Source organism: Erpetoichthys calabaricus, chromosome 6 (assembly GCF_900747795.2).
Source record: "Erpetoichthys calabaricus chromosome 6, fErpCal1.3, whole genome shotgun sequence".
NCBI classification, from domain to species: domain Eukaryota; kingdom Metazoa; phylum Chordata; class Cladistia; order Polypteriformes; family Polypteridae; genus Erpetoichthys; species Erpetoichthys calabaricus.
Genome location: NC_041399.2, coordinates 70,781,351 through 70,801,089, shown reverse-complemented (window position 1 = coordinate 70,801,089; position 19,739 = coordinate 70,781,351). Strand labels below are relative to the sequence as shown.

At 38.7% G+C, this 19,739-nt stretch overlaps 1 protein-coding gene across 3 annotated transcripts in view; it reads right to left on the bottom strand.

Annotated features, from left to right (window-relative positions):
• LOC114653392 (laminin subunit alpha-3-like) overlaps positions 1 to 19,739 on the bottom strand; it is a 403,128-nt gene that overhangs the window by 233,858 nt on the left and 149,531 nt on the right. For all 3 annotated transcript variants that reach the window (XM_051928867.1, XM_051928866.1, XM_028803680.2), the window contains exon 4: positions 1,958 to 2,076. In XM_051928867.1, coding sequence (XP_051784827.1) covers positions 1,958 to 2,076 — 119 coding nt within the window. The remainder of the gene's footprint in view (positions 1 to 1,957; positions 2,077 to 19,739) is intronic.

Sequence of the window (19,739 nt, the reverse complement as noted above, 5' to 3'; positions counted from 1 at the left end):
TTCTATTACAAAGCATTCCAATATACGTTAACACAGTCCAAAGACTTGCAAGTTAGGTGAACTGGTGTTGTTAAATTAGTCCCTAATGTGATCGTGTGTATGTGTCCTGTTATAGACTGGTGCCCTGTCCACGGATTGTTGATGCCTTGACCCTTTGCTTGCTGTAATGACCTCTGGCTTTCCTTTGACCCTACTCGGGTAAAAGCAGGTTTGAAAGATGGATGAATGGATGATATTAGATATAGATATTAATTAGTCATTATTTTTTATTGGTCAAGCCCTACCTCAAAATACTCAGCAGTTTCCATCCCCATAAAAACAGGCCTAACAAGTGTAACATCATTATCTGTTCAGATTTTATTGAAAAGATAGATCCTTTTTTTTTGAGAAAATCTTTGCTACTTTTTGGTTACTTCATTTCATCCTTTGTGACAATAATTTTAGGCCACAGTCTCTTTTGTGTTTTGCTTGTTTTTGTTTTTACTACCATGATCATTGCATCCAAAGGCAGGTGCTGTGCAGTGATAGGTGGTGAAATATGTGCTTGCCACATTTCATAGAACTGCTGTCATTTTTCCAGTTAGTGCTATGGGTGCGTACTGCTTTCCACAACCACCTGCCATTTTCAGCAAGCCTATCTGTCACAGCTATAATTCAGGCAATTCAGATGTATCATGATCTGGGAGTTTCCTCCTAAGCAAAATAAATAAATTAAGGAGCAAGCCAGAAGTCTGTTTGGTCTGTCCAGCAGAAGCAAACTTGACTTCAGCCAGGCCCCTGAGGCTACCTGTGGCCTTCAGATGAAGCATGCCTAAAATGGGGAGCTGGGAAAAACAACTGCAACACCCCCAAAAAACAGTGAATCCCATAGGATAAAGGATAACCATAAACCCTTGGCTAATATAGAAAGGACACATGAAGAATCTTTACGAATAGAATACTTTCTCACAGAAATGGTTAAAAACAAAAGCTAAAAATAAAGTCAGAAAGGAGTTGCTTAAAGAGCAATCCTAAGCTGACCCAATATAATATCCACAAAGCAGAATCCTTATTACAAAGCTAGAAATAATCAGAAATCCAACAAAAAGAGACAGAATACTTGCAAAGTCCACTATAAATGAATGAGTCCACTATTAGGCCTTTTCAGCTTACTTACTTAGCCAGAGGGAGACCCAGGAGTGCTGACATCAGGGTGGTCCTGTCTCTTGGGGCTCCACCAACAAAGAATATGGAACATTACTACACTATTATTACATCATATACTAAATCAACAAAAATTACATACAGAAACAAGAAATAAAAACTCAAAATTAATAAAAACAGTAGTATAAAAATACATATACGTAACTTCAACCTGATACATGACAAGATGTTCCATTTAGCTTATGTTGTTCCAGCTCTTTGTGACTGACACTCACAGACAGTGAAAAAGTGGTAGAAAAAGAGAAAGAGGACCAGGAAAGAAATGGACGTAAACAAATCAAAAATCAAAACGGGGTTAGGGATGACAAGTTAGCCTGGTAACACAGGTAGAAAATAACATTATGTTGTTTCCACTTTAATCATAAAAGGTTCTATTTAAAAAATAAATCAGGCTAAAAACTTCTTGGTTTAATTTTGTAAACTGTTCTTTGAATATTTAAACATCTTTCTAGTCCATATAGGTAAATGAAGATATCTGGCAATACTGGGCACAAGACAAGAACCAGTCCAAGATGCACTTACAAAGACCCATTTTCATGAATACTGGATCAGTTTTAAAGTTTTAAAGGCAACTTAACCTGCATGCCTTTCGACAGGGTGCAGGTAAACCAGGAAAACCCTGAGAAAAATCCACATAAACAGACATGTTGCAGACTTCACATAGGTGCTTGAGGTGTCACTGTATACAGGTATAGGCATAAGGCTTGAAAAATTTTTTATTCTAGACAAAAATATTAATAATTCATATTTATACCTCTCCATTTTCTAAGGGCACAATGCGAGAATACTCTGTAGAACATATCTGATCATCATCCTTGACAATGCGCTGATTGGGTATTTTTTCAAAGGTTTCAATGCAGTCAATCTTGGAATCTGCAAATAACAATGGTTATTTTGTTTTATGTTACTTATGCCTGAAGAATCATTCCTATTAAGACTTTGCAATACCTTGAAATCAGCAATTCAGTTGACGATGGTGGTTTTACACTGCATGCTTACACACATATCTAAAATTATTGTGCATACACTGATACATTATTGCAACAACACATAACTATTTTTTGCCAAAATTATACACTTAGTTAATATTAGCAAATATAACCAAATACAAAAGTTTAAAATAGTGTGCATATTTTTTCTATGTAAATAATTGAATAATGCTCTAATATTCTTTTTTATTTAATGCTTATTTAAAAATATCAGCATTTATAATTCAGCAAGGAAAATATGATCAACATTAGTCATCATTTTCTATGACATTTGAGACCTGTATAAGATAAATACACCAAGCTTTTGGAGTTTAAAAACTGGATACCTGAATAAAAATTTCCAAACTCTAATACATAATATGCATAAAGAAGATTTATACTTCTCTGTTCACATTAGGAGTCTATTAACACAAACCCATTTATGTAAGTACCTGACTAGTGAAAAGAGTACAGTTGAATTTTGCATAGGTCACACACTCCCTGAAAAATAGCTTCTTTTATCTTGCAATCTTCTGTAATCTTTTAGCCCTTGCACAGATCACACCCATCTCAAACTTGTTGATGGAAGGACAAAACAATTGAACATTAGAGAAAAATAATAGCCTGATTTCTGATGCTAATTTACTTTCTTTAAACAAACTAGTGTTGAGACAGAGAAAGGCTGCACATCATCAGTACTAGTCTATTTCCTAACAGGAAACATGGCATAGTCACTTTTTTCCTGCCTTTGTATTGGCAAATAGTACAAGATCCTTAGCACACCAATCAGCCACAACATTAACACCACCTGCCTGATATTGTGTAGGTCCTCCTCATATTCCAAAACAGCTCTGACCCGTTAAGACATGGACTCCACAAGACCTCTGAAAGTGTTCTATAGTATTTGGCACCAAAACATTAACAGCAGATCCTTAAAGTCCTGTGAAGTTGCAAAGTGGTGCCTCCAAGGATCGGACTTGCTTTTTCATTACATCACTAACGTACTCAATTGGACTAATATCTAAGGAATTTGGAAGCCAAGTCAACACCTTGAACTATTTGTCATGTTCCTCAAACCATTCATAAACAGTTTTTACAGTGTGGAGGGCACATTATCATACTGAAAGTGGCCATTGCCATCAGCAATACCATTGCCATGAAGGGTTATATGTGGTCAACAACAATGTTTAGGTAGGTTTTAAATGTCAAAGTAATATCCATGAATGCCACGAACCATGGTTTCCCAGCAGAACATTGTCCTTCACACTGCCTCCACTGATTTGCCTTCTTCCCATTAACACACATGCACCCGGCCATCAACGTAATCTAAAAGGAAACATGATTTTCTTCCAATCCAGGTGGTTTATCATGGGGTGGGTGCGGCAACACGCTATCAGCGCATGCTCCCAATCTATAAACTCACTTCAGAGTGGGAAACTAGCCGGCCCTGATGTCTACCCTGGCGAATTAAAAAAAAACTCAATTAAGTTGGCTCCCCTTTTATTAGCAACATTTACAAAAGCTAGAGACAATAAAATTCTACCTCAAACTTTTCACGAAGAATTCATTACTGTCTTTCCTAAGAAAAATAAGGATAAAAGTTAAGATACTCTCTAAAGTTCTAGCTAGAAGGACTGACAAAGTGCTTCCTTTGGTAATATAACAAGACCAAACTGGATTCATTAAAGGCAGACACTTAGCTTCCAATGCTTGACACCTGTTTAATGTAATATATTCACAAACAAAGTCTAATACCCTGGAGATGATATTATCATTGGACATAGAAAAAGCATTTGATATTGTTGATTGGGACAACCTTTTCATTACATTAGAGAAATCTGGGTTTGGTCTGACCATATGTGCATGGCTCAAACTACAGTCCAGAAGCTTCAGTTTGTATTAACAACATTATTTCAGACTACTTCATACTAGAATGTGGTACTAGACAAGGATGCCCATTGTCATCGCTGCTATTTGCAATTGCCATTGAGCCACTGGCAGTTCACTTCTGAAATGCTCATGAGATAAAGTGGATTATCAGAAAAGGACTTGAACAGAAAATATCACTATATCAGATCCACAAAATACTGTGCCTGCAGTCATAACAGCACTAGCAGAATTTCAAAAGATTTCTGGACTCAAAATTAATTTGAATAAAAGTGTGCTCTTTTCAGTGAACTCTCTAGCACACAATATTAGATTGGACACCTTTCCTTTTTATCATCGCAGATCAGTTTAAATATCTAGGGTGTAAACATCACAAGTAAACCTAAAGCTCTTTATCAACAAACCTTTGATGTCTGCATTTAAAAACCTAAGCAAGACTTGCATAGATGGTCTACCCTTCATCTCACTTTAGGTGGAAGAATTAACATGGGCAAGATGAATATCCTTCCTAAACTTCTTTTTCTATTTCAAAGCATTCCAATATACGTTAACAAATAATTTTTTAAGAAGTTAGATTCAATCATAATCTAATTTATTTGGAAGTAAAAACATCCTTGCATTCAAAGGGCGACCATACAAAGACCTAAGGCAGAAGGTGGTATGGCTCTACTTAATTTTCATTTTTATTACTGGGCAGCAGATATACAAATTAAAAAACCTGGACATTGACACAAATAGATGAACACACACAGGCTTGGTCCGCAATAGAAATAAAATCCTGCAGTACTTCTTTAAATTCTATGCTTTGTACCCCTGTGAATATGAGCTATCGTCAATATACTAACAACTCAATTGTGCTTCATTCACTCACAATATGGAACCAATGTAGGAAGTACTTCAAGTTAGTGAGGCTTTGATCTGTGGCACCTCTGCACAATAACCACCTTCTTCCACTTACTCAAATGTACGCAGTTTTTAATGTTTGGAAAAACATAAGGGATTAAACCACTTAGAGATTTGTACATAGATAACGTCTTTGCATCCTATGAACAATTACACTCCAAATTTAACTTTCCATCAACACAATTCTTCTACTACCTCTGTAGCTGCTGGTGAGTAAGGCAGGATCAAGCACTGGTCAAACACGTGCTGAAAGAAATCTCTCAGTCCAAAAGTTTGTTTTAAAAGATTTAGTGAAACTTCATAGCAAACAGTCCATACAAGAATAAAGAAAAAAAGTTGTTACACATGTAGAATAAAAGGCAAAAAAATTGGAAGAAAATGTAGCATCTCTAAACTTTGCTTTGCCTGCCAAACTTCAGTTATTTCTATACTTAAAGATGCTTTACTTCGCCTTCAGTATGCTCTAAACGTACGGCACTGCACATTCAATAGAGCATTTTAACTTTCTTGCTATTGGGCATGTCAAGGTACGGTTTAAAACCGTGTGCCCTCCATGCCTTGCACATGGCAAGGCAGGTCACTAACTGAGGCTACTCTATAGTCAGAGAGGCTAGAAATAATTAGAATAACCCAATTCAATTCAATTTGTGGGGGTTGTAAGAATTTCCATAGACTATGCAATAATATATAGGCAAACATTCAATATAACTTAAAAAACTAGCAAATGACTCTTACAACCTACAAATTAGAAACTGTGCTAAACAAAATCTGCCCAATTTTCCTCACCTCCCACCTACTTCTATTCTGAAAAAAATATTGATCATTCTTGAGGACTCAGACAGCATTTCTTTAACATATAAAAACATTTTAAAGTCCTTCCCTTTCAAAGATCCCAGAGTACAGTGGGAAAGGATCTCTTACTCAATATTTCAGAAAAGGAGTGGAAGGCAGCCATGCACAGAATTCACTCGAGCTCCATATGCACAAGGCATACAGTTATTCAACTTAAAATCTTTTATTGAGCACATCTGTCTCATTTAAAATTGTTCAAAATGTTCCCAGGTCAAGATCCAACCTGCAAACATTTCAATCGAGCTCCAGCCTCATTGGGCCATGTTTTGAGCATGCACCAAATTAACATAATTTTGGACCAAAATCTTTATATGCCTTTCAGACAGCCATGGTGTCACAATCTCTCCTAATCCATTAACAGCTGTGTTTGGTGTACTTCCATATGGGCATAAAGTGGAGAAGGACAAACAAACTTTGGTTGCCTTTACTTCACTAGTGGCATGTAGACTTACCTTCCTCAACTGGAAGAATCCTAACCCACCTCTTTTAAGTCAGTGTTATATATACTGCTCAAAAAAATTAAAGGAGCACTTTTTAATCAGAGTATAGCATCAAGTCAATGAAACTTCCGGGATATTGATCTGGTCAGTTAAGTAGCAGAGGGGGTTGTTAAAAAGTTTTAGTTGCTTTGTGTGACGATGTGGGTTTGTGCATTCTCCCATCTTCTGTCCGGGAGCCCTTAAACCCGTCACCGTCGGCAACGCTACCGAAGAGCTAGGCAGTGAGGCAACAACAATGGAGCAAGGGGATGGTGTATAAAAGTGCCAAGTGCTTTTATTAAAACAACAGAACAATGTCCAAATAAGTGCAGTGCTTTAAAAAGAGTCATTAAATAAATAATTCCATAAAAACAGATGTGAAAAGTGGATCTTAAAACAATAGAAAAAAGTCTTAAAAACAACAAAGTTAAAATACTGTAGGAAGCAATCTTTTTAATACCACAACAACAAGCCCGGGGACTTTTTACCTGACGGCTCCCCTGCTTCCCCCATCTGGGCTTCTCAACAGGGGAGTCGCCCTACTTGCAGCTGACCTTCACTCTGCCTTCTTCAGCTGTTCAGTTCGCCTATTCGATCTCTGGATCCGGTAGGCTTCTCCTGACAGCGACTTGGGTTCTTCAACGACCAGGGTGCCCACGCTGAGGAATACACTCCCCAAGTCCCGACTCCCGCGGCCTTACGTGGAGAGTCATCTGCCTTCCGGTCATTCCCACTCCATGATCACTCAGCGGGAGTGACCACTACTACTATTCCCCGGGTATCGGCCCAACACCCAGGCTCCCGTTCAGCTGCATTGCGAGCCTGCACTCGCTTGCTCTCCCGCACCGACTTTCTCCTCCTGGTTCCTGCCTTCTCCTGCAACCTCCGTTTCTTATTTCCTCTTCTTTTTTTCTTTTTCCCTTAGCTGACTCGCGTTTCTATATATCACGAGGGCATGGCAGCTGTGGCAAATCAGCAGCCCCAGGAACAATCATGGATGCGGATGGTTTCTCACCTATGCACTTAGGTGAGAAACGCCCACATCGCGAATCGCCCTGAGAACCGCTTCAGCCACACTACCACCACGCCCACTCACCAAGCCGGGAGCGCGGTACTTATTTATTTAAAACTGGCCTTTGATGGGAGCTGTGGACCCGCTATACCACACTTTGGTGTCAATGAAATTAACAATAGGTTCACTAGAGGGGCAACAATGAGACAACCCCCAAAACAGGAATGGTTTAACAGGTGGAGGCCACTGACATTTTTCCCACCTCATCTTTTCTGACTGTTTTTTCACTAGTTTTGCATTTGGGTACGGTCAGTGTCATTACTGGTAACATGAGGCGATACCTAGACTCTACAGAGGTTGCACAGGTAGTTCAACTTCTCCAGGATAGCACATCAATACGTGTCATTGCCAGAAGGTTTGCTATGTCTCCTAGCACAGTCTCAAAGGCATGGAGGAGATTCCAGGAGACAGGCAGTTACTCTAGGAGAGCTAGACATGGCTATAAAAGATCCTTAACCCATTGGCAGGACCAGTATCTGCTCCTTTGGGCAAGGAGGAACAGGATGAGAACTGCTAGAGCCCTACAAAATGACCTCCAGCAGGCCACTGGTGTGAATGTCTCTGACCAAACAATCAGAAGCAGACTTCATTAGGGTGGTCTGAAGGCCCGACATGATCACTGCCCGGCACCATGGAGCTTGATTGGCATTTGCCTTAGAATACCAAAATTGGCAGGTCCACCACTGGCGTCCTGTGCTTTTCACAGATGAGAGCAGATTCACCCTGAGCATATGTGCCAGACATGAAAGGGTCTGGAGATGCCATGGAGAACGTTATGCCGCCTGTAGCATCGACCAGCATGACCGGTTTGGTGGTGGGTCAGTGATGGTCCGGGGAGGCATCTCCATTGAGAGACGCACAAACCTCTACAGGCTAGACAACGGTACCTTGAGTGCCATTAGGTATCCTTGGACCTATTGTCAGACACTATGACAGTGCAGTGGGTCCTGGGTCCCTCCTGGTGCACGACAATGCCCAGCCTCATGTGGTAAGATTATATAGGCAGTTCCTGGAGGATGAAGGAATTGATACCATTGATTGGCTCCCACACTCGCCTGAACTAAATTCAATAGAACACCTCTGGGACAATATGTTTCTGTCCTTCCAATGCCGCCAGGTTTTACCTCAGAGTGTCCAGGAGGTCAGTGATGCCCCGGTCCAGATCTGGGAGGAGATCCCCCAGGACACCACCCGTCGTCTCATTAGGAGCATGCCCTGATGTTGTCAGGCATGCATACTGTACAAGCACGTGGGGGCCATACAAACTAAGGAGTACGATTTTGAGTTGCTGCAATGAAATTTTGGCAAAATGGACTAGCCTGCGCATCATTTTATCACTTTAATTTTTGGGGTGTCTTTGAATTCAGCCCTCTGTAGGTTGATAATTTTCATTTCCATCAAACGATGTGGCATCCTTTCATTCCTAACACATTACCCAGTCCATATCAGTATAGATATTCAGCATGATTTTCTTTCCAATTGAGATCTGATGTGTTTTCAAAGTGTTCCTTTAATTTTTTTGAGCAGTTTACTATTTGAAATTGGAAAAAATCAAATTCTCACTTAGAGGATTTGTGCAATTTTTTTTTAAAACCTGGCAGGATCTAATTAATAACATTTTATAATAAGTATTTAAATTGGGGAATTGGATTTTCTCCCTTACTTTTTCTTTACTCTTAAAATTTAAATCAGAGGCAAGTTGGAAATTTTCACTGAGCTCATTTTGGCACTTTCTGTTAAAACCGGCTTTGACTTTCTCACAAATCCTGTATTTTGAATTGCTTTTTCGGTGCAAAAAACTATATTAGGTCTCCTTTACCTGCTTAAAAAGTGTTCTCTGTCACTTGATTGGTTAGTGTGGCAGAATCACAGCCATTCCTTTGATTTAAACTCTTCTCACATCAACCCTTTATTGCAGTCCACAGAACTAAGACTGGGAATAATTAAATAGTTTATCTGAAATTCATATTGACAAGTGTCCTCTCACAAATATGCAAATGTAAAGTTTTAAGATTTGGTTTGGGTGGGGGGGTCTGAATACTTTACATATTCTATTGAGTTATGTAGTTTTATAAAATACAGGGCGGCTTAAATCCTTCTGGGTGGCACACTAGTTACAATTGTTGCTCATGGATTGACTAGGTTCAAATCTTGTACCTGGTCATTGTTTGTATGGAATTAGAACATTCTCCCCATCTCTATGTGGTTTATCCTAAAACATCCTAAAGATGTGCATGTCAGGTTTATTGATGATTCTGAAAAGTCCTTGCAAGTGAATGATCCCTGCAATGGAATGGTGCCCTGTCCAAGGCTTGTTCCTGCCTTGTGCATTGTGTCTTTTACTGCCAGGTTAGGTTCTGCCCACTGAAACCTAAAGTGGATTAAGCAGGATTGACAATATTACATTGAGTTAAATTTTTCTTGCTGAGTGTTTAGAGGTAGCTTTTGATCCAAAAATCATATTTTCTTCAGACAGAGATTTGGAGCTACCCACCGTCTAGCAGGGTAATTTAACAAGCAACTCAAAAAGACTGATAATGACATTCGGCAGAAATCTGAATCAAAATGATAAGTATGAGATAGTTGTCAGAAACTATTAATCAAATATTAGAGGGCACAACTTAATGTCACATGGTTATTGTGCACACACACCCAAATCAACAGTATAACTCAAAAAGACCATGAAATCACAGATTTTTGATGACAGTTAAGCAAAGTAACAAAATGAATGTATCCAAATATGAGTAAAACTCAAACAGTGGCATGGAATAGTCACTAATTAATTCAAGAAACTGAAATGTGGAATTCCATTATGCTGCCAGACTATTGGGACCCTTTCATCCTAGCCTTCCTGCTATTATGCAACTGTTTATCTGTCATAAAGTTGTCTGTATAAGTTGAGCAACCTTAGGATCTGTGGACAAAACTGTCTCTAAATCCAGCAGTGCAAGTGGCAGTGGTCCTGTACCATTTACCACCCTGTGCAGTGCTATGTTGTCCTGATCTAAGCAAGTGCTATTCCAGTATGTTATGCAGCCAATGAGAAAGGATTCCTCTGTGCACAAGTAGAAGCTGGTGAAAATAGAATAAGACATCTGGGCTTTTCTCAGACATCTGAGATAGTAAAGACATTGGTGAGCTTTCTTGATGATAGTCAAGTTGTGTCCACTTTAGGTCATCACTGAAAGGTGGGCAGGCAGTGTGGTGCAGTGGTTAAGGATTTGGACTTCAAACCATGAGGTTGTGGGTTCAAATCCTGACTTTAACACTGTGTGACCTTGAGCAAGTTATTTCACCTGCCTGTGCTCCATTTGGAAAAAGAAATGTAACCAATTGTATCTCAAATGTTGTAAGCTACTTTGGATAAAAGTATCAGCTGTGACAGATAGGGGGTGCTGTCGTCCCCCTTGAACCCTCAGACCACTTGTCAGACACCAGGTACAAGTCCAAATAATGAATTTATTATAATAATACAGTGCACAAAGCACCTCCACTCCACAATACTCAAATAATTTATCAATAATCAAATCACAATAACCAATCCTTCACACCTCCCAGCAGCTCAGTCACCCTTCCTCCCAACTCGACTCAATCTGCTGGGGTTTCCCATCGTCCTTTTAAAGTCCTTGACCCAGAAGTGTTTCTCTTTTTCTGTCCATGTGACTTTGTAACACTTCCAGGTCGGGTGGAAACTCCTTTTTCTTCAACCCGGAAGTACGTCATTTCTTCTGTCCTCGTGATTAGGACGTACTTCCAGACTGTAGGGAAAATATTCCTTGAGCCTCCCTGTGGCGTCTTCTGGCGGCCCCCATGGTATCCAGCAGGGCTGTGAATAAAGACTCCATTGTCCATGATTCTTTGCTGGCATTCGGGGCACCTCCATGCTTGCAGGAAGGGCTTCATCTGGCGGCCTGGGGGTATTGGCCGGGATGAATGGCTGGCCATATACCACACAGCCAAATAAATAAATGTAAGTGACTCAATTTAATGTAAGGCCACTGACACTCTCCAAAGTTTTTCCTCTGATGTAAATAAAATTGTGGTCTGCCTCCTGCTTTCTAAAAATCTATGACCAGCTCTACCATATTTAGGTGTCACAAAGTATACAGTTAAATGCATCTGTTTAGATTGTTGGCAACAAGCAGATTCATCATGTGTCATACACTTAATGACAGCCTATAATAAAATGAACACCTGGGTTTTTTTCCACATGAGTGCTATTTTTTCTAATATCATGCATTCTTTTACAGCACTACCCACTTTAATATTAAAAGAAACAAGTCTAAAAAGAAAAAAATACAGACTTTTGGTATGAATGTTTAACTTTTTGATGTCAGAAAACTATATGAAAATAATGGTAATGCAGCCTTTAGCACTACTGCTGCACAACTCCAAGAACAGAAGATTAATTTGGTAGCCCGGGCACTTCTTTTTGGAGTTTGCATGTTTTCTCTGCATTTGAGAGAATTTACCCAGTTCTACTGAAAACTGTGGATACTAGGTTAGCAGACCACCCTAAAATCATGGAGAGTGTGACCAAATGTGTTTGTGTACATTGCACACTATAACAGACTTGCGCCCATCTAGGTCCCACCTCTGCCTTGAGCTAAATTCAACAAGTACTGCCCAAAGACCTTTTAATGAAAAAGTGGGGTCAAAAAGTGGGGTCAAAAAATGCCTGAATGGATATTTTAAGTCTTCTTCTTCTTTCGGCTGCTCCCGTTAGGGGTTGCCACAGTGGATCATCTTCTTCCATATCTTTCTGTCCTCTGCATCTTGTTCTGTTACACCCATCACCTGTATGTCCTCTCTCACCACATCCATAAACCTTCGCTTAGGCCTTCCTCTTTTCCTCTTCCTTGGCAGCTCTATCCTTAGCATCCTTCTCCCAATATACCCAGCATCTCTCCTCTGCACATGTCCAAACCAACGCAATCTCGTCTCTCTGACTTTGTCTCCCAACTGTCCAACTTGAGCTGACCCTCTAATGTACTCATTTCTAATTCTATCCATCCTCGTCAGACCCAATGCAAATCTTAGCATCTTTAACTCTGCTACATCCAGCTCTGTCTCCTGCTTTCTGATCAGTGCCACCGTCTACAACCCATATAACATAGCTGGTCTCACTACCGTCCTGTAGACCTTCCCTTTCACTCTTGCTGATACCTGTCTGTCACAAATTACTCCTGACACTCTTCTCCACCCATTCCACCCTGCCTGCACTCTCTTTTTCACCTCTCTTCCACAATCCCCATTACCCTGTACTGTTGATCCCAAGTATTTAAACTCATCCACTTTCACCAACTCTACTCCCTGCATTCTCACCATTCCACTGACCTCCCTCTCATTTACACACATGTATTCTGTCTTGTTCCTACTGACCTTCATTCCTCTCCTCTCTAGAGCAAACCTCCAACTCTCCAGGGTCTCCTCAACCTGATCCCTACTATCGTTATAGATCACAGTGTCATTAGCAAACATCATAGTCCACGGGGACTCCTGCCTAATCTCGTCTGTCAACCTGTCCATCACCATTGCAAGTAGGAAAGGGCTCAGAGCCGATCCCTGATGTAATCCCACCTCCACATTAAATGCATCCATCTCTCCTACCGCAGACCTCACCACTGTCACACTTCCCTCGTACATATCCTGTACAACTCTTACATACTTTTCTGCCACTCCCGACTTCCTCATACAATACCACAGCTCCTCTCGAGGCACCCTGTCATATGCTTTCTCCAGGTCCACAAAGACGCAATGCAACTCCTTCCGGCCTTCTCTAAACTTCTCCATCAACATCCTCAGATCAAACCTTGCATCTGTGGTGCTCTTTCTTGGTATGAAACCATACTGCTGCTCACTAATCATCACCTCACTTCTTAACCCAGCTTCCACTACTCTTTCCCATAACTTCATGCTGTGGCTCATCAATTTTATTCCCCTGTAGTTACTGTAGTCCTGCACATCCCCCTTATTCTTAAATATCGGCACCAGTACACTTCTCCACTCCTCAGGCATCCTCTCACTTTCCAAGAATCCATTAAACAATCTGGTTAAAAACTCCTCTGCCATCTCTCCTAGACACCACCATGCTTCCATAGGTATGTCATCTGGACCAACGGCCTTTCCATTTTTCATCCTCTTCATAGCTGTCCTTACTTCCTCCTTTCTAATCCGTTGCACTTCCTGATTCACTATCTTCACATCATCCAACCTCTTCTCTCTCTTGTTTTCTTCATTCATCAGTCTCTCAAAGTACTCTTTCCATCTGCTCAACACACTCTCCTCGCTTGTGAGTACGTTTCCATCTTTATCCTTTATCACCCTAACTTGCTGCACATCTTTCCCAGCTCAGTCCCTCTGTCTAGCCAATCGGTACAGGTCCTTTTCTCCCTCCTTAGTGTCCAACCTCTCATACTACTCATCATACGCCTTTTCTTTAGCCTTCGCCACCTCTCTCTTCACGTTGCGCCTTATCTCCTTGTACTCTTGTCTACTTTCTGCATCTCTCTGACTATCCCACTTCTTCTTTGCCATCCTCTTCCTCTGTATACTCTCCTGTATTTCCTCATTCCACCACCAGGTTTCCTTTTCCTCCTTCCTCTGTCCAGATGTCGCGCCAAGCACCCTTCTTGCTGTCACCCTTACTACATCTGCAGTAGTTTGCCAGCTGTCTGGTAACTCTTCACTGCCACCCAGTGCCTGTCTCACCTCCTCCCTAAACTCAACCTTGCAGTCTTCCTTTTTCAACTTCCACCATTTGATCCTTGGCTCTGCCCTCACTCTCTTCCTCTTCTTGATCTCCAATGCCATCTTACAGCCCACCATCCTATGCTGCTTAACTACACTTTCCCCTGCCACCACTTTGCAGTTTTCAATCTCCTTCAGATCAACTCTTCTGCATAGGATGTAATCTACCTGTGTGCATCTTCCTCCACTCTTGTATGTAACCTTATGTTCCTCCCTCTTCTTAAAATACATATTCACCACAGCCATGTCCATCCTTTTGGCAAAATCCACTATCCTCTGAGGAGGTCCTTTAAATTAACGTGACACATGTGTGAGTTGCAGTACCAGCATAATGTCGGGGGGGCGTAGTGTGATAAAAGTCAGAATGTGATGTCAGAGTCTCTGTTTACTATCTACATGTGACAGAAAGCCGCTTTGAGGATTCTCCGGGATCGATGTGCATGCTTCGATGTTTGATGAATTGGTTGATGTGGGGAAGCAAAATGCCGACATGCAAATGCATTCGTGGTGCTTTTATATTCAAGCGTTGCATATTTCCCAATGTAATGACACGATGCATTTTAAAGGTCTCACATACCATCTTCTGTGCCATCTTTTTTTCTTTTGCACCTTCACAACAGCATCAGAATATATGGCAGGATATTTGAGGCATAGAGAAAAAAAATTAAGTACATGGTGAAAAGGTCTATTTTGTGATTAAAGTGGAAATTTCGGCTTTCATCTCGAAATGTACACTTTAACCTTGTAGTTTACTTTATCATTAAAGTATACAGTCGTAAACGTCATCTTAAAACTACCCCAGTTATTAATCACTACGTGTTTCTGGTGCTTTCTCCTGACCTGATAGCAGTGGCAAGCAGCAATAGATCACCACACAGAACACATTACATTTATGACATTCCAACTCTCTGCATAATTAAAAATCTTAGATTTATACTTGATAGCAGTTTCATGATGAAATGCATTAAAGCATGTATGTTGCATTTTACAGACAAATCATTCACTTTGTTTAAATAATAAATACTGTTAACAATTACACATACTGTATGGGGGCGGCACAGTGGCAGAGCGGTAGCTCCTTTTCAGAGATATTGCGGTAAGGTGTTCTCAGAATTTAATGGGTGTTTCAGGCAATTCACAACACAGTGAAACCGAACCTGTTCTCATCGTGATGATATCTTGCACTGCCACCTGGTGGAATCTTCCAGATTTATGTAAGGTACGCGCGCAAGTATGAACAGTAGGATGTAGGATCCTCACTAGGATTTTTTGTTTCTTTTTATTGTCCTGCTTATTAACTTTCATTGTTATTAGTAGGTAAATCACATCATAAAACATTTTAATGAAAAAAGTAAAGCAGAACAAAATTATAAAAAAGTAGCAAACTGTTCTTTTTTTGTCTTTAAATAACCTTATCATCAAGTATGAACTACAAAAAACTTTACAAAGAAACAGAACATACTGTACTGGAGAATTAGTTTGTATTCAGTTTTGAAATGGCAAAAAACGAAAACCATAAAAGAATTTTAGTTAATAATACTCTGTGTTCGCTTAATTCTAAATTACCCATCAGTATTTTCTTTTTTCACTCCAATAATTCTAACTGTACATTTATTCATAATATGTTTTTAGGTGAATCAATAAAACTGAATATGGTGCATTATTAAATAATATCAAGAGTTCAGCTTTCATATAATTCATTTAATGTTCTTTTTATTTTGCAAGTGCAATCATTTGATAAAGTGTACAGAATGATATGTACTTGTTGCATTTTCCTATAATGTGAAAGCATGATAAAAAATCATGTCCTCTGCCTCCAATTATTTAGTAATGGCAAAAATTTGAGTTTTATTTTCATAAACCTTTAATAAAAAACTGTTTCAAAAGGCTTTGTTGCTTTTAAAGGAGATACCATGGATTTTCAGATCTAATGGAATTTAAAAAAAATATACATTCTTTGTTTGACTATGAAGGTATGCACTTCAAATAAACTTATAAATCTCACTTCAGTTATCTTCCACATTCCAGTGCATTCCATAAAAATGAAAGACAAAAATCATAGTTCGAAACCACATGTTATAAAAACAACACCCAGATACAGGGAAAGACGTCAGACTTTTGCAGAAGGTATGATTTATGAATTCTGTGTTTAAAAATAACTCAACAGATACAGTATGAGCTCACTGTGGATTGCCTATACAGAGATAAAGATCCAAAATGCTAAATATTTAAATTCTTTTTAAATGAATCATTTTGGAGAGTTGTAGTTTTTCATACAGCTGTTCATTTGAATGAACAAATTAATAGACCTACAGTAAAACCTCTGTTCAGCAAAAAGTTTACTAAGAAGTGGATCAAATGTAATACTTTTCAATTCATATCATAACTGATAACCAACCGATTACCCCATTTTCTAATATAATTTTCCAAAGAGTAGCAAATATTTCTACTGAGGGTCAGACTACAACAGCAGTAGCAGAAAGCAGGAAGAGACAACCATGGAGGGAACATCAGTTCATTGTAGAGAACCGAATACAAACAGTCCTATATTCACACACGGCCAGTCTGACAGTGCCAATTAACCATAAAACATTTAAATAAAATCAACATCCTATCAGTTATGAACCCTTCCTGGATTTCAAGGTCTCTATGCAGACAAGCTAGTACTGGATCTAAATTTCCATGGGAAGGCATTTTATATTTACTTTTATGTCAAAGATGTCTTAGTTTTCACTCCCATCCACCCAACTGTCTATCTATCCAACCATTCATTCGCAACACCTACTTAAATCCTGGGATTGGTCACTTTCTCTGTGGAATTTTCATGTTTACCCTAGGTTTACGTGTTTTTTATTCTTAAACATCATCATTAATGTACACATACTGTACAAAACTAGGGGCATTATGAAACTAAAAAATAATGTTTTATAAGGTAATCAATACTCAAATTCATCTTCCTTGGAGGTCAGTGTCCTGTTTTAATTTTTTTAATATGCTTCGATTATGAACTGGAAACTTACTTTACTTTGAATTATTTTGTTTTATATGTATTTTTATATAAGTATAAATTAACATGAAAAACAACAATGATGATTTTGATAAACATTAATGTGAAGAATGTTAAGCACTGCTGCCTCACAGCTCCATGAGTCCTGATTTAGAACCCACTCCTCAAGAACTGTTTTTGTGCATGTTCTCTTTTTGACTGCGTGGGCTTTTCTGTGGCTACTTCGGTTTTCTTTCTTCATTGCTAACATGTGTACGTTGGATTAATTGAGGGTTCTAAATTTATCCAACTTTGTCTGTGAGTTGTGAGCATTATGGATTAGTGCCCTGTCTAAAGCAAATAACTGTTGTGTTGTTATAAATTCCCATTTTAATGAAATCATGAAGAAACTCCAATCAGATTACATCATAAATGTAGTTTGCCAAAATAGCTCAATAGCCTAATTACATTAAAACTCCCCTTCAATGCCAGATTGCCTGAAGCTCTTTAACTCACCACTCCAAAGTAAACTTTTTTATTTTGTTCTCACAATAGCACAAAGATTGTAAAGTTATAATCACTTCGTTCAGGCCTTTAAACGCACTCAACTTGATTTATATTATTATTACTTTAAATAAATGATGCAGCTGAGAAGGAACACAGAAAACAAGGAAAAATCACTAGTGTCATAACAAGACTATTATCATTTAATTGACCTATTAAGAATGTCTACATGGTCAAGTGTAACCCTAGGAATGTTTATCTGACAATGGAAGTTATATTATAGAAAAAAGACCTCTTTCTAAGAAAGCTTATAAAACAACTATAACCAATTATTAATATCAAGTTAAAAGATATACTTTCAAAAGGGGTCTCACTACAAAGCATGCTTAATATGTCTCTACATTAATGTCTCTTAAAAAAAAATAAAGAACAAGTTATGTGTCTCTTTTTGTTTTGTTTACCATATATTACAATTTACTTCTAAAAGAAACCAAAAGCAGTATAACAGTACCAAAGGCATTCAACCCGATTAATGAGTGGGCTACCATCCCGATAGTGGGCATATCAATTTTTATCACCTAACAAAACACATTTTTGGGAATGTGGGAGGAAATATACAGACACAGGATGACTGTACACAAACCAGAAATAGGATTCAGATTCAGGATTCTAGATCTTTGAGGCAGTGGGGCTAAGCCACCATGTCACACTATATTTAGTTATTTTTTGGAAATTCAGATATGAAGAGATTTAGAAGATCCATGTCAGTCAAAGACATCAAAGACCCTTGATGACTGACTGTCTATCCAACCATATTGGATAATGCAACGTTGGTAGTAGAATGAGGTTAGCTGAAATATAATCGATCTAAACACTCAGATAAAAGAATAAATACCAAACTTGACAGATAACTCAATATTATACTTTTTGTGCTTTATGAAATAAATGCATATCTGAGCTGGCTTGATGTCAACTGATGTAAGTTATCAGGAAGTTTTAAGTCTGACCACTTCTAAAAAAAATTTGATTGAACAAAATGTGTGTAACCTTGTGAGTATGAAAGAAAATAGTCAAAGATGTGTGACTGTGCTGATCTTTTTGTTTTTAGATTATTTATCAGTTGATAATCAACTTCTTAGATCAGTAACTAAACAACAGAAACAACAGAATGGCTTAGGATGTCTTTTAAAAGCATTTGAAGCAAATAAATACTTATTTAAATATGTATCCATCCACTTTCAAAACTTTTTTTCTATATCCAGGTTATAATTAGCTAAAGCTTACCCAAGAAACATGACATACAAGGCAGGGCAACTTGTAGACAGAAAGGCAGTCCATTGCAAGGAACACGTACATACAAATCCACACAGCAAATAATCACAAATCAACTTAACACACTGGCTCTCTGATAAATACACAGAAGTGACAAAAGTAAGAACATCTAAGTAAACATCTGTGGCACCTCTGTGATACAATTTTTTAAATATTTGCACTTTGTACATAGTGATATCTGCCTGCTTTGTACTATCTTACACAGCATTTTAAACAGAACCACAGTTATGAAGAACTCAACTCTTCAGTTCAAATAATTTTGAAGGCTGATTTTTTGGTGGGCTGGTGGGGGAGGGGGGGGGGGTTATAGACTCATTGTATTACAAAAAAATGTGTGGTATATTACATACCATTCAGGGCCGGATTTATATGAAAAGAGGCCCTAGGCTATTCCACTTATGAGGCCCTTTCACCTTCTATTTTTAAGTTTGTAAATTACATGAGAGATAATAAAATTTTGCTAACAATTTGAATGTAGGCCCCTCTTGATCTTGAGGCCCTAGGCTGAAGCCTAGTTAGCCTATAGGAAAATCCGGCCCTGATACCATTGCTTTTTTATAACATTTTATAACATAATTTCTTAAAAAAATAGCTATGCCTAAATAATCTTAAATTAGCTCCACTCCCCAGAGGATCTCATTCAACAACAAACCCAACTGAGTAAGCCATATAAACACCCACACCCATTGCATCCTGTGACAGCGATATCTCTTGTTCAGGAAATCAAGCACCGGCATTATTTTTTTCTTTTAAATTATTCTACTAATTAAAATTTTGACTGAATTTGTTTTTTGCATAATGAA